Here is a 14,469-nt window from a genome sequence, read left to right on the forward strand (position 1 = left end):
GCATTGACTTCAGCTGCCCTCTGCTGCCTTAGGCAACAGCCTGTCTTGGTTAGTGCTTGGGCCAGTCCTGTTCGCATGTGGTTCAGAATCAGCTCAGGCTTCTGTTTCCTTCGAGGAGGGGGGGCCGGGAGTTAAAATGTAATATGTTCAGTGATTCTTGTGTCTTTAGATCAGCCAGAAACATTGGAGTCACTTTTCAGTTCTTCTTCTTGACTGTTGGTTCATTTTATGTTTTTACCTGTTCACACGATGCACGAGCTAAAAATGTAGCAGAAAAAAATGTAGTCATAAATATGTTAAAACCTAGAAAAATCTCTTTTGCACTTTGTTAGCTTATACATACTTTTTGTCTGACTTTATTGCACATGTATTGAAAATGTACAGAGAGAATAATATATAATATTTAAAGGCAATTGCATATGATTAAGGCATGTTCGTGTCTCCCCCCCCCCCCCCCCCAATAAATTTTACCTGGAAAAAGCTGGTCAATGTCACTGTTTCACTGCTCACACGGAAGAGAATGGTGCAAGATAAAAGGAGACGGGTGATTGGTGCATTTTATCGGAGTAACTGTATAACAGGCCAGGAAGATGCTTCTATGTCAAACACTGGCAGAAATGCTACAGAAATGGGGTTAGATTGTGAGAACTGACATTTACGCCGGCTTGACATTTCTTCTAAAACACGTGACCATCTCTGGAAAAAAGTGACTAAAGAAATCAGAAATAAAAAATATGAGATTTTAATTAATTTTGTTGGAGGAAACAATTTGTAATACAACAGTTCAAACCCCGTCCTTTTATGTGAAAAAATAAAAAAATTTACAGAAGTTCAAAGGTAACTTTTTCATAATGCTTACGGACCCATGAAGAGAAAAATCGGCCCATCCTGTACATTTTGGATCCTCTACTTCAGTCACTTTTTCCCAAAGGTGGACACATATGTGCATAAACTGACTGTTCCCACACTCTGACGAAACTCCTCCCTGAACAGGCTTCGCTACCCACACTCACCTTCTTGCACAATGTAGAGATCTGAGGTGTGACCTCATTTCATAAAAGATCTTTTAGGCTTGAAAAACCTTATAAAATTACCTGATATATTTCATAAAGTGGCAAAGCCTCAAAGTTAAAATGATGGACACTGTATAATATCCTGTAATAAGCAGTTATAACGCAAAACACACAGAGATATGATGATAATCAGCAGGTATATTTGGCAACACGGAATAACCAGAATCTATATGCTAGTAAGTATAGCCCCTTAGGCAGTCACACATGCAGAATCTGGATAGGCATCGAAGAACCATGAGCAGTAATAATTTCCTTCTGTACTGTGCAAAATCCAAAGTCAGAGGAAAGAGAAAATCAAAGGGTTTGCATTCAAGAATGAGCAATATTTTATAGACCTCCATCATATCTCCCCATAGCTGTCTCTTCTCCAAGCTGAAAAGCCCAAGCTGCTTTACCCTTTCATTACACAGTTCTTAAGAATGGGCAACAGTCTTCAAGTTGGCCTGCCAACTTGTGCTGTTCCACAGGGGTCACCTCTTTCCCCACAATTATTCAATATATTAAGCCCTTTACTGAAGTTTTTGGAGACCTTTAATATTTTTTCACTAAGTTATATTTGTATTGTGTCCAGGGTCAGACACTTTAAATGATACAATTCAGAATGTACAATGCTTGATTACGGTGGTTGAACACTGGGCAAAAACTAATTTTGTGAAATACTCAGAAGACCACACTTTTATGGTTTGGTGACCAGTTACAGCAAGTCAACCAATATATCTTTAAGTTCTGTGAAAGAAAAATCAAATGAATTTCAAACGCCATTAAAAGCAATAGTAGAAGGTTATTAGAAATAATGGATTGCCTATTCATGATCCATCTGTAAAAAGTCAAAAGCTGTTCCAATTGGATAGGCAATTCCTTAAAAGGTGGAGGACTTATTTGACAGCTTTTTAATTTACTTGAAAGCATCCCACATGTAGATATAAATATCATAAAATCAAAACTGAATATCACTAAAACAACTTCAGAAATTATTGTAGCTGGTGGAAACAGCAATAATAAAGGCTGTATTTTGTGCTAATTTCTCTACACAATACAGTAATACATGGCCAAATTTCAGTGACGCTATCCTTTTACTGATGGGTTCATATCAACTGTTGTTGTAATCTGCTTTTGGAAGCCTGGTGTTATAAAGTCTGGAAGTAAAATTAAACTCTTTTTTTCATTGGGGCACATGGAATCAATCACATATTCACCTAATTTCTTTTGTACAAATGGATTATACTGTTTTGAGCATGTTTCAGGGAGAAGTGGTTTTCGTAAGTAAAAATAATAAAAATAAATATTCTCTTTCATGTAGATCTCTCATTTGTTTAAACATAAATACATGGGCTATAAGCCTATACAGTCCATTGGTTTTCTTATATTTTGTCCTTGTGATGACTTATACTGTGCCAAAACTGGAACCACAGTGAGACAATAATAGAATTCAGTAAAATCCAAAATTTATTAATTAACATTATAATTGTGTTGGCATTTGGGTATTAACTGAGAAAATGCTGTTGAAAACGGACTTGAAGAAATATATATCACAGAACTGGAAAATATTGGCACATTTAGACTGACTCTGGACTTCAGCATGAACTATCTCTGTCCTATTTAATATCTTTCTTTTAAATAGTAGTAATAAACAGTATAAAGTGCATTTTTATAATATACCACTGCATTCCACAAACCAGAAGGAGCAAGTTCCCACAAACCATCTTTCTAGTTTGATCTAGGCACAGGAAACAAAAAAAAAGATTTTAAATGATCCCAAGTTTCAACCTAATTTGTTTAATGTGGGATAGAATTGCCATAAATAAATAAATAGACAGAAACGCTGAATGTTGAGTTGAGCACTTGATTCTCATAACGCTTTTAGTGGCCCTTTAACAGGAGAAAAAAAAAATCTGTATGACTATGACACAAGCCAGGGTGTCCCTATAACCAGTCCCTGCAAATGATACCCTGATTACGATTAATAACAAATTATCTAAGAAAAGTTAGTCTGTTATTATACTTCCTCTGTGTAGATCAGTACACAAGCTGGCATGTTTGAAAATATAAGTGAGATTAAATAAAAAATGCTACCAACAATAAAGAATGACAACGTGGATGCTGCATCTCGTAGGTTTCTTTTCCTTTGTTTTGAGTGTACGCAGAACGACGGCCTCGCGGGGCAGGGGAAACAGAGACTAACCTAAGTGACTTCAACTTTTAAACGTTATGCCGTCTCTTTGTTCCAATCCTCAGCCGTTCTGTTTCGTCTGTCTCTTTATCTCTGCCTCGTTCTGGTCCTCCAATAGCAGCTCTCTCAGTGCGTTCCAAAGTGTCATTCCGGGGCTCCAATAGCAGCCCTCATTCTAGGCCAAGCCTTATTCTGGTTCTCCAATAGTAGTAGGTCTCAGTGAGTTCCAATCCAAGCCTCATTCTGGTCCTCCCATAGGTTGTCTGTCTCTGTGCGTTCCAGGCTTGACTCTAGTGTCCCCACAGGCCACATGTTTTGTCTCTCTTTCTCTTTTTTGTCATGTGCAGTGTTTGATTCCAGAGGTTTTCTTCTTGGTTGGAGTCGATTCCTTTCCTTTCCCAACGTGAGGACGGCTGCTAAGCAGAGTTTGGAAGCAAGAGAACAAGGTGCAAGAGTAATCGACCCGTCTGTTGTAAGGTTCAAAGCAGCTCAACTAACATTTCCAGTGGTTGTTCTTTTTCACCTTCCGCACATGCCTCCTGCTGTCTTTCTCCTCCTTCCACTCCCCCTGCCTTTCTTTCTTTCTTTCTTTCTCCAATCCTCCAGCATGTGCCTCTACCTGTTATCCAGGATTTGGTCACTGTAACAAAATCTCGCCTCCCCCACCCCCCCCCCCAAAAAAAAACCCCCCAACAACCTTAAGCATGAGTACAAAGTAAGTTAAAACAGTTGTCTTTGGCACTAAATAAAATATAGGTTCATGTGGCAGAGCTGGTGGTGGGAGGTGGGGCTAGTGCTGGGCAGACTTCTACGGTCTGTGCTCGCCCCTGAAACTACTACTACTACTATTTAGCATTTCTATAGCACTACAAGGCGTACGCAGCGCTGCACAAACATAGAAGAGAGAGTCCCTGCTCAAAGAGCTTACAATCTAATAGACAAAAAATAAAGTAAGCAAATCAAATCAGTTAACCTGTACAGGAAGGAGAAGAGGAGGGTAGGTGGAGGCGAGTGGTTACGAGTCAAAAGCAATGTTAAAGAGGTGGGCTTTCAGTCTAGATTTAAAGGTGGCCAAGGATGGGGCAAGATGTAGGGGCTCAGGAAGTTTATTCCAGGCGTAGGGTGCAGCGAGACAGAAGGCGCGAAGTCTGGAGTTGGCAGTACTACTGTCTGTGCCCTGAAAATGGCAGATACAAATCAAAGACAGGTACACACATAAAGTAGCACATATGAGTTTATCTTGTTGGGCAGACTGGATGGACCGTGCAGGTCTTTTTATGCCGTCATCTACTATGTGGCAGATATTTATTATAACACACACGGCTGAAGATTTGCTTAGGACGTTCAGTACTCATACTGACTCTGTGCGTTCCTGGGTGGGTGGGTGGCAGCTCTGCTGTTTGTTCAATCAGGGGCTGTATAATGGTTGAGCGGGTGTAGGTTTTTGTCACTTTTCTAATAACATTGGTTTGTGCTAGGCACAATTTTAAAGAGAAAATCCAGATAATTAAAGGGCTGCAGTGGTTAGAGGAAATGAGCTGCAGTGCTGTATCCAAAAGAAGTTTGTTGGGCAACAAATGTTTGCAGAGGCCTTGGAATTGCTGGACAAATGCATTCCCTTCCTAGACAAATATTTTAACTGCCATGTTACTTGGGTGCCTAAAATTTCGGGCCTGTGATAAGGTAAGAGAGTTATTTTGAAATCACCTGGTGGTTGGAGAAGGGGAAAGATTGGAAAAAGGTGGAAAATTGGGAGTAAGGGATACCTGGAGGATGAGAAAAACAAAAAATGAAGGGACAATCAACAATAAGAAACCTGAAACAATAAAGGAGAAAACTCCCAGACTCTCTATCCCCCCCCCCCCCCCCAAAAAAAAAAAAATTATATAGTAAAACGAAATTACTTGGTTTTAGAAACTCTTTGATGGGTGCCTAAAATTTTGAAATATTTTTCTGTTCCTGGGAAAGGGGTATTAGTTGAATAGTCTTAGGTGGTCTGTTCACCATCTACAAAACAATATTTCACTTCAAAACATTTGTGGAAAGATAAAGTAAATTTACAGGTTTACAGTTTAAGCTCACATTTCAGATGTTTTTGCTTTGTAATTTAAAAATAAGATTTTGTTGTTTTATTTTTATTAAAAAAAAAGTTGTAAACCTCCCATCTAACATATTGAGTGGTTAACAAGCAACAACTTCAAAGTTCGGCGCTTCTGCCAAGCCCTTAATGTAGGAAGCAACTAACTCCTGAGAAAATTAAAACGTAATGGGATAGGAGGCAAACAGGATGCTAGGAATTATTAGGAAAGGAATGCAAAATAAGACCAAGAATATTATTATGCTTCTGTATCACTCCTTACTTTGAGTATTGCCATATTTCAAAACAGACATAGTGGAATTAGAAAAGGTTCAAAGAAGAGCGACCAAAATGATAAAAGGGGCTGGAATTCCTTTTAAATGAGGAAAGACTAAAGAGGCTAGTGCTCTTCAACTTGGAAAAGGGGTGGCGGGGGATATTATAACCCATGCTTTGTAAGCCGCACTGAACCTGCTATTGAGTGGGAAAGATCGGGGTATAAATGTACCAAATAAATTATATAATATGGAAATACTTCAAAACTTTTGATTTAGTTTTTTTCTTATTCTTTTTATATCTCTGCTCGAGTTCTTAAAAGAGAATGTTTTAAAATATCAGCTTAATGTTTCCTTCCAAGCAGTTGCTATCTGGAACAAACTTCTGTTCAAATTTGTTAGAAATCAGATTATATTTTCCCTCTTCTGCTGTCCTGGTACCCCTGCCTTCTTCATCTCTCTCGTTTTTCTCCGCACTCCTACCTGTCCCTACTCTCAGGTGTATTTTTTTCCCTTCCTCTGCAGGGATTGATTTGACATGGCGAAGCTCCTGCAGCGGCTGTCCCCCTGCCTGTCACTGCTGAGTTCTTTTTCATGCTCGCAGCGCACTTTTTCTCTAGGTGAGTCTGGGTATCTCTTCATACTGAGTAGCTGAAGGAAGAGGAGGAAGGAAGAATAAATATTTACCATAGATATGCATCAGTCCACATGAAATCCTTTGCAGTGCCTCTGTCAGTGTGAGCTCCTGAGCTTTCTACAGTGATTGCTCACGCTAATATGGTTGTGTTTAGCTGAAGATGATGTGCTGTTGCTTTTCTTGCTTTTTCTATATTTTGTGACTGGTTTGTACCTCGCCTTGAATGTCTTTTGTAGTTTGAGTATGACTAGTAAGTGCAAATAATAAGTAAAGAAATGTTAAAGTAACTTGTCAGAAGTGACATTTGCAGATTTTTAATATTTCTGCCAGATGCCTTAAGTACATAAGTAATGCCACACTGGGAAAAGACCAAGGGTCCATTGAGCCCAGCATCCTGTCCACGAGAGCGGCCAATCCAGGCCAAGGGCACCTGGCGAGCTTCCCAAACGTACAGACATTCTATACATGTTATTCCTGGAACTGTGGATTTTTCCCAAGTCCATTTATTAGTGGTTTATGGACTTGTCCTTTAGGAAACCATCTAACCCCTTTTTAAACTCTGCTAAGCTAACCGCCTTCACCACGTTCTCCTGCCTTATGCAATGAGGTGCAGATTGGGGTGTGTGTAGTTGGGGGGGGGGGGGTTATTAAGAACTTGGGTGACCCTGAGGTTCTAGTATGGATGGGTGAATTGACTGAGGGCTACTTTTTCTTGGTAAGGAGTCAGATGTTTGGAGTAAACTAAAGTGTTTAGGAGTGGGTAGATGAAGGGGTTCACGGGTAGTAAGATAATCAAGTGGATGCTTATATAGGTAAGTGGATTAAAAATTGAGTTGTAGTCCAAGCTTCAGAAACACAGACATCAGGATGGGTGGGGTGGGGTAGATGGATGAATTTAGAGATGATAATGTAAATGGCTGGATGCATGGATGTCCACGGTTGTGGTAATCTGGGTGGGTGAATAGGTTGATGGCAGGCTGTCTTGCAAGGTTCCGCGTTAGGAGTTACGGATCAAGAAAGGGATCTGGGTGTCGTCGTCGATGATACGCTGAAACCTTCTGCTCAGTGTGCTGCTGCGGCTAGGAAAGCAAATAGAATGTTGGGTGTTATTAGGAAGGGTATGGAGTCCAGGTGTGCGGATGTTATAATGCCGTTGTATCGCTCCATGGTGCGACCGCACCTGGAGTATTGTGTTCAGTACTGGTCTCCGTATCTCAAAAAAGATATAGTAGAATTGGAAAAGGTACAGCGAAGGGCGACGAAAATGATAGTGGGGATGGGACGACTTTCCTATGAAGAGAGGCTGAGAAGGCTAGGGCTTTTCAGCTTGGAGAAGAGACGGCTGAGGGGAGATATGATAGAAGTGTATAAAATAATGAGTGGAATGGATCGGGTGGATGTGAAGCGACTGTTCACGCTATCCAAAAATAATAGGACTAGAGGGCATGAGTTGAAGCTACAGTGTGGTAAATTTAAAACGAATCGGAGAAAATTTTTCTTCACCCAACGTGTAATTAGACTCTGGAATTCGTTGCCGGAGGACGTGGTACGGGCGGTTAGCTTGACGGAGTTTAAAAAGGGGTTAGATAGATTCCTAAAGGACAAGTCCATAGACCGCTATTAAATGGACTTGGAAAAATTCCGCATTTTTAGGTATAACTTGTCTGGAATGTTTTTACGTTTGGGGAGCGTGCCAGGTGCCCTTGACCTGGATTGGCCACTGTCGGTGACAGGATGCTGGGCTAGATGGACCTTTGGTCTTTCCCAGTATGGCACTACTTATGTACTTATGTACTTATGTACTTATGTACTTATGTCTGCATAATTGGTGATAATGGGAGGGGGGAGGGGGGTTAGAGGGTCTGGGTAGCTAGGTGGGACGATTGGTCATCTGAGTGGGTGGGTGGTAGAATGTGTCGACAGTTGATTCATTGAATGTTTTTGGTGGCTGGATCAGGTAGATGGGTGGGTTTTCCAAGTTTGACTTTCCTTAGATCTTATTGTCTATATGTGTTTTTTTAATCATTATTGGTAAAATATCACTATAGGTGTTGTGAATTTCATTCGGGCGGAAGCTTTTCATAAGCCCAAGCAGGTGGATCGCTGGACAGAGAAGCGAGCGCTTTTTGGAGTCTATGACAACATTGGTATTCTGGGTAAGTGGAGAGCAGGCAGGGGGCCTTGGATAGAGGAGGAAGGGGGCTAAAGGCCATGTTATTTGCTGGTAGTGAAAAGTGACAGATTGAAAGGGCTGTGGCAGCCTCAGGGACACAACAGTCACTTACTCCTAATCTAGAGGCCATTCGTAATACAGACTGAAACATGATCTCTTTATGAACAAAGACCACTGCTCCCCGATCTATATAATTAAGATGATTATGGGTGTCGGGGATATAAAACCTGTATATGTGCTTTTATACCACGTATTGAAATGAGTGTTTAAGCTCTGGATAAAACAAAGGAGAGCTGTGTAAGATAAATCTGTATAATATTAACGGCTGTATCCTTTCAACTTTTCCCTTTATAGGCGACTTTAAAGCTCAACCCAAGGACCTTATTAAGGGACCGCAGTGGCTGCGTGGCTGGAGAGGAAATGAGCTGCAGCGTTGTATCCGAAAGAAGAAGTTTGTGGGGCATCGCATGTTTTTAGAGGACTTGGACAAACTGAACAAACGCATTCGTTTCCTATACAGGCGATTTAATCGCTATGGAAAGCACCGATAATCCTGGAAACAGCTTCAGTGTCACTGATACCTGGAGAGTACGGCTGGCGTTAAGGGGTGTTTGTCTGCATTTACAATATATAACATTTCTCCAATAATTGTTGGGGTTTGTGCATCTTTTTTTATTTTATATTCACTGGACCACGCGTCGGTTTGCCACTGAGCTCATGCCTGTGTTGCAGTGCCCTCTTTTATTTCAGTATCGAGTATTGTGTTATTTTACTATGTAAATTGCCTTGATTGCTATGTAGGAAAGACAATATACCAAATATTTAATAAACATAAACCTGCACCTTATTCCTACTCTACAGCACCCTGCTGATATCCAAATACTGAGACAGCTCTTTCCCTCCCCTACATAAGTATATGCCATACTGGGACAGACCGAAGGTCCATCAAGCCCAGCATCCTGTTTCCAAAAGGAGCCAAACCAGATTACAAGTACCTGGCAAGATCACACAACAGTACAATACACTTTATGCTGCTTATTTTAGAAATAAGCAGTAGATTTTCCCCAAGTCCATTTTAATAATGGTGTATGGACTTTTCCTTTAGGAAACCATCCAAACCTTTTTTAAAACTCAGCTAAGCTAACTGCTTTTACTACATTCTCTGGCAATGAATTCCAGAGTTTAATTACACAGTTCAGTGAAGAAATATTTTCTTTGATTAGCTTTAAATTTACTACTTTGTAGCTTCATTGCGTGTCCCCTAGTCCTAGTATTTTTGAAAAGAGTAAACAGACGTTTACTGAAATTTAGCTGAAATTGGGTGGCGGGGGGAAGAGGGGTTGGTGGTTGAGAGGCTAGGATAGGGGAGGGCAGACCTATACGGGGTCTGTGCCAGAGCCAGTGATGGGAGGCGGGACTGGTGGTTGGGAAGCGGGAAATACTGCTGGACAGACTTATACGATCTGTGCCCTGAAAAAGACAGGTACAAATCAAGGTAAGGTATACACATACGAGTTTATCGTGGGCAGACGAGATGGACCGTGCAGGTCTTTTTCTGCCGTCATCTACTATGTTACTGTTTCACGTCTACTCTTTCCACTCCACTCATTATTTTATAGACCTCTATCGTATCTCCCCTCAGTCTTTTCTCCAAACTGAAGAGCCCTAGACGCTTTAGCCTTTACTCATAGGGAAGTTGTCCCATCCCCTTTATCATTTTTGTTGCCCTTCTCTGCACCTTCTCTAATTCCACTATATCTTTTTTGAGACGCGGTGACCAGAATTGAACACAATATTGTAGGTGTGGTTGCACCGTGGAGCGATACAAAGGGCATTATAACATCTTCATTTCCATTAATTTCCTAATTATACCTAACAATCTATTTGTTTTCTTAGTCGCCGCCGCCACAAACTGAACAGAGAGTTTCAACGTATCATCAACGATGACACCGAGATCCCTTTCCTGGTCGGTGACTCCTAATTTGGAACCTTGCATTACGTAGCTATAGTTCGGGTTCCTCTTTCCCACATGCATCACTTTGCACTTGCTCACATTAAACGTCATTCTTTTGTAATGTTCTATGTAAAGTGTCTTTTCTTTCTTGCACTTTTGCTCTTCAATTCTAATTTGTATCTGATATCACCCAGAGATCTCTCTCTCTCTCTGGTTTTGTAAGCCACATTGAGCCTGCATGTTTGTGGGGTAAAAATACATTAATAAATAAATAAATCTGCCATTTAGACGGCCAGTCTCCCAGTCTCGTAAGGTCCTTTTGTAATTTTTCACAATCCTCTCGCATTTTAACAACTTTGAATAACTTTGTGTTGTCAGCAAATTTAATTACTAGTTACTCCCATCTCTAGATCATTTATAAATATGTTAAAAAGCAGCGGACCCAGCCCACACCCCTGGGGAACCCCACTAACTACCTTTCTCCATTGAGACTATTGACCATTTAACCCTACTCTCTGTTTTCTATCTTTTAACCAGGTTTTAATCCACAATAGGACACTACCTCCTATCCCATGACTCTCCAATTTCCTCTGGAGTCTTTCATGAAGTACTTTGTCAAACACCTTTTGAAAATCCAGATACACAATATCGACTGGCTTACCTTTATCCACAAGTTTATTCACCCCTTCAAAGAAATGTAATAGATTGGTGAGGCAAGATTTCCCTTCACTAAATCCATGTTGGCTTTGTCTCATTAATCTGTGCTTTTGAATATGCTCTGTAATTTTGTTCTTTATAGTCTCTACCATTTTGCCCGGCACTGACGTCAGACTCCTCGGTCTATAATTTTTTTTTTCTTAATTTGTACCCCGCGCTTTCCCACTCATGGCAGGCTCAATGCGGCTTAGGTACTTATTTGTACCTGGGGCAATGGAGGGTTAAGTGACTTGCCCAGAGTCACAAGGAGCTGCCTGTGCCTGCAGTGGGAATCGAACCCAGTTCCCCAGGACCAAAGTCCACCACTCTAACCACTAGGCCACTCCTACTACTACTACTACTATTAAACATTTCTATAGTGCTACTAGACTTACACAGCACTGTACAAATCAGCATGAAAAAGACAGTCCCTGCTCAACAGAGCTTACAATCTAAATTGGACAGACGAACAGACAGCTAGGGGTGGGGAAATTGCAGTGGTAGGGGGTGATAAGTGAGGGTGTTGAGTAAGAGAGTCATGGTTAGGAGTCAAAAGCAGTAGCAAAGAGGTGGGCTTTAAGCCTAGACTTGAAGACAGCCAGAGACTGAGCTTGACGTACTGGCTCAGGGAGTCTATTCCAGGCATAGGGAGCAGTGAGATAGAAGGAACGGAGCCGGGAGTTAGCAGTGGGGGAGAAGGGGGACGACAGGAGACATTTACCCAGCGAACGGAGTTCACTGGGAGGAGTGTAGGGAGAGATGAGAGCGGAAAGGTACTGAGGAGCTGCGGAGTGGATGCACTTGTAGGTCAAAAGGAGAAGTTTGAACCGTATGCGGAAGCGGATAGGGAGCCAGTGAAGCGACTTGAAGAGAGGGCTAACGTGAGTATAGCGACTCTGCTCGATAGTCTGTCTCCTAAGCTCTCTAATTTAGCCAAATCTCTTCCATCCCATTTTCCAGGTCCTGCTGAGGATTTGTTAAGTGTCAATGAATTTGGGAGAAATAGAAGGCTGTAGTGAGAAGAAAGTAGGGGAAGAAGGCTGGGGAGAAGCCAAAGCTTCCTCATTCCATAGGAAAAGCACTCCTCGAGGCTGTTCCTGACCCATTCTGCGATCTTCAGGAACTAAAAATCTCCACTGGGAGGGCTGCACAAGTGAGGAGCTGTTGAGTAGAGGAGAGGATTGGAGCCCTTTTCTTGTGTTCTGGGTTGGCTCTTTAAAGCCTTCACGTCCCTTGGTTTTCGATTGGTTGAAGCACGCTTGCCCCAAGGAGGTTATATGAGAGGAGACAGAGTGATGTCAAAAAGTTGAAGCAGTGTCCCCCACGCTTCTACCCTATTGTGTGAGCCCCCAAACATTCGCAGCTGCTATTTATTTATTTATTGCATTTATATCCCACATTTCCCACCTCTTTGCAGGTTCAATGTGGCTTACAATATATCATGAGTGGTAGAAATAGATTGGGAAATAGACATTTAGTGTAGCAGAAGGATTTTGGGTAGTATTATAGTAAGATGATAGTAATATAAGAAGCAGAAATTATAAGACAATTCTGTATATTTGTGGAGGAGTTGTGTATATTCACATTTGTTGATCTTTGTGGTAACAATAGCAAACTTGTGCGGTTTATGACTATCTATTTGTGTGGGTGGGTGTGTTTTTGTTTTTTTATTATTCAACAGAGGTTTTTGGTTTTTTTTTTAACCTTGAAGGGGGGGGGGGGGGGTCACTGGGGAATGAACTGCTGTCCTGCTACAGGGGTGGGCACCCCAGAGCAGCAGAGTTGTTTTTGGAGCCCCAGGAGGTGCAATCTGCAGCTTTAATAAAGGCCCTAGCTCTGTCTGACCTTTGGGGCCGTGTTGTGGGGGGGGGGGGGGCCCTCTCTGCACCTCTGAAAACAAGTCTGCTGCTTTGGAGCACCAGCATCCACAGCAGGACCCCCCCCCCCCCAGGTTTAAAAAAAACCCTGGTTAAATATGGGCTTGTAAATTAAAAAAAAAAATCCTAAACCTGACAACTTTGCTTTGCTTTTCAGTAGCCTCTTTGAATGTTTTGGGTCACACAATATGGCGGAAAGCTCCGCCCACTGGCTTCAGGCCAGACAGCCTCATCCCGTCTCCTGCAACCTCCTTGGCTTGCCTCGCAGCGCATGCGCCTTTACTCGCCGCCTGCGGCGGGGGAGCGCGTCTGGCGGATGACGTCACGGGCGTCAGGGAGCGCGCGCCCCGCCCGGAGCTGCTGCTGCTGCTGCTGCTGCTGCTGCAAACTAGCAACAGGAAAAAATTGCAGAACATTCAGTGCTGGAGTCCGAATCCCAACGCGACCATGTGAGTGGGAGGGGGGGGGGGGGGGCAAAGGGTGCAAAAAGCTACCATCAGGAGGGAGGGTGTGGGAGAGGCATAAGAACAATGTCTGAATGCAGTATGCATGCGGGGGGGGGGGGGGGGGGGTCACTGCGACAAAGCTATCCCGTACAGGAGGAGCTAAATACAGGGTCGTGCCACCCCCTGCAAGTGACGGAGGAGGGTAGATACAGGGCAGTGACATTTCGTGCAGGGGGACGGGGGAGTAGATATAAGACAGTGTTACCCAATGCAGTTCATATGCACGGAGGGTGATTTCATTTGACAGTACTGACCTATATGTACGTGTGTGGGGGGGTGCATATAGGCAGTGCCATTCAGTAGAATCTGTCAAATCATCTCATGGAGAGGGTTAGAAGGGATGTATGACAGTCATCTCCATCAGCATGGTGGGGGGAATTCAAGAATAGTGTTATCCTAGGTGGGAGGGGAGGAGGGGGAAGAGATGGAGTGCCAGGCGCAGAGTCAGTTTATTTGATAAACAGCAGCATTTTCAAAAAGAAATGGTTTACAGAGTGCCTAGGCAGTAGGCATGCATTGTGGGTTTCCCATTTAAGCTTCCTACCCTGGCAGTGGGGATCTTCTGTGCTTCTCCGAGGCTTTATCATTGAGTAACTGTTATCTTCTGTTTCCACCACCCTATCTGTGAACACCCTATATAATTTGTATGTTGTTCCAGAATCTACTACTACTTACCATTTCTGTAGCACTACTAGACATATGCAGCGCTGTACACTGATTATGTAAGTCTGATAGGTACGGACAGGGAGAGGGATCTTGGGGTGATAGTATCTGAGGACCTGAAGGCGACGAAACAGTGTGACAAGGCGGTGGCCGTAGCTAGAAGATTGCTAGGCTGTATAAGTACATAAGTACATAAGTAGTGCCATACTGGGAAAGACCAAAGGTCCATCTAGCCCAGCATCCTGTCACCGACAGTGGCCAATCCAGGTCAAGGGCACCTGGCACGCTCCCCAAACGTAAAAACATTCCAGACAAGTTATACCTAAAAATGCAGAATTTTTCCAAGTCCATTTAATAGCGGTCTATGG

At 42.5% G+C, this 14,469-nt stretch overlaps 2 protein-coding genes across 7 annotated transcripts in view; both read left to right on the plus strand.

The window, feature by feature from the left end:
- Positions 1–14,469, plus strand: part of VAMP1 (vesicle associated membrane protein 1) — a 33,244-nt gene that overhangs the window by 10,537 nt on the left and 8,238 nt on the right. For 3 of the 4 annotated variants that reach the window (XM_030188265.1, XM_030188264.1, XM_030188268.1), the window contains exon 1: positions 13,269–13,381. The exons of the other annotated variant lie outside the window; for it this stretch is intronic. In XM_030188265.1, the coding sequence (XP_030044125.1) occupies positions 13,380–13,381 (2 nt within the window). In that variant the 5' untranslated portion in view covers positions 13,269–13,379. Of the gene's footprint in view, positions 1–13,268; positions 13,382–14,469 lie in introns of those variants that run through there. 4 annotated transcript variants of the gene reach the window in all.
- Positions 3,504–9,252, plus strand: MRPL51 (mitochondrial ribosomal protein L51). Of its 3 annotated transcripts, none has more exons than XM_030188272.1 (4): positions 3,504–3,720; positions 6,121–6,215; positions 8,281–8,388; positions 8,760–9,252. In XM_030188272.1, the coding sequence occupies exons 2-4, from the start codon at positions 6,134–6,136 to the stop codon at positions 8,954–8,956; spliced, it is 387 nt and encodes a 128-aa protein (XP_030044132.1). In that variant the 5' UTR covers positions 3,504–3,720; positions 6,121–6,133; the 3' UTR covers positions 8,957–9,252. The 3 variants fall into 3 exon arrangements, with proteins under 3 accessions (XP_030044132.1, XP_030044130.1, XP_030044131.1); XM_030188270.1 differs by having other exon boundaries at positions 3,504–3,715; XM_030188271.1 differs by having other exon boundaries at positions 3,504–3,691.

This window comes from Microcaecilia unicolor, chromosome 14 (genome assembly GCF_901765095.1).
Source record: "Microcaecilia unicolor chromosome 14, aMicUni1.1, whole genome shotgun sequence".
NCBI lineage: Eukaryota > Metazoa > Chordata > Amphibia > Gymnophiona > Siphonopidae > Microcaecilia > Microcaecilia unicolor.

Excerpts from the sequence above, each read along its gene's own strand:
- MRPL51 (XM_030188272.1), top strand. The coding sequence starts at position 6,134 with ATGGCGAAGCTCCTGCAGCGGCTGTCCCCCTGCCTGTCACTGCTGAGT. Across the intron at positions 6,216-8,280 it reads GCAGCGCACTTTTTCTCTAG|GTGTTGTGAATTTCATTCGG; the intron begins GTGAGTCTGGGT and ends ATATCACTATAG. Across the intron at positions 8,389-8,759 it reads TGACAACATTGGTATTCTGG|GCGACTTTAAAGCTCAACCC; the intron begins GTAAGTGGAGAG and ends TTCCCTTTATAG.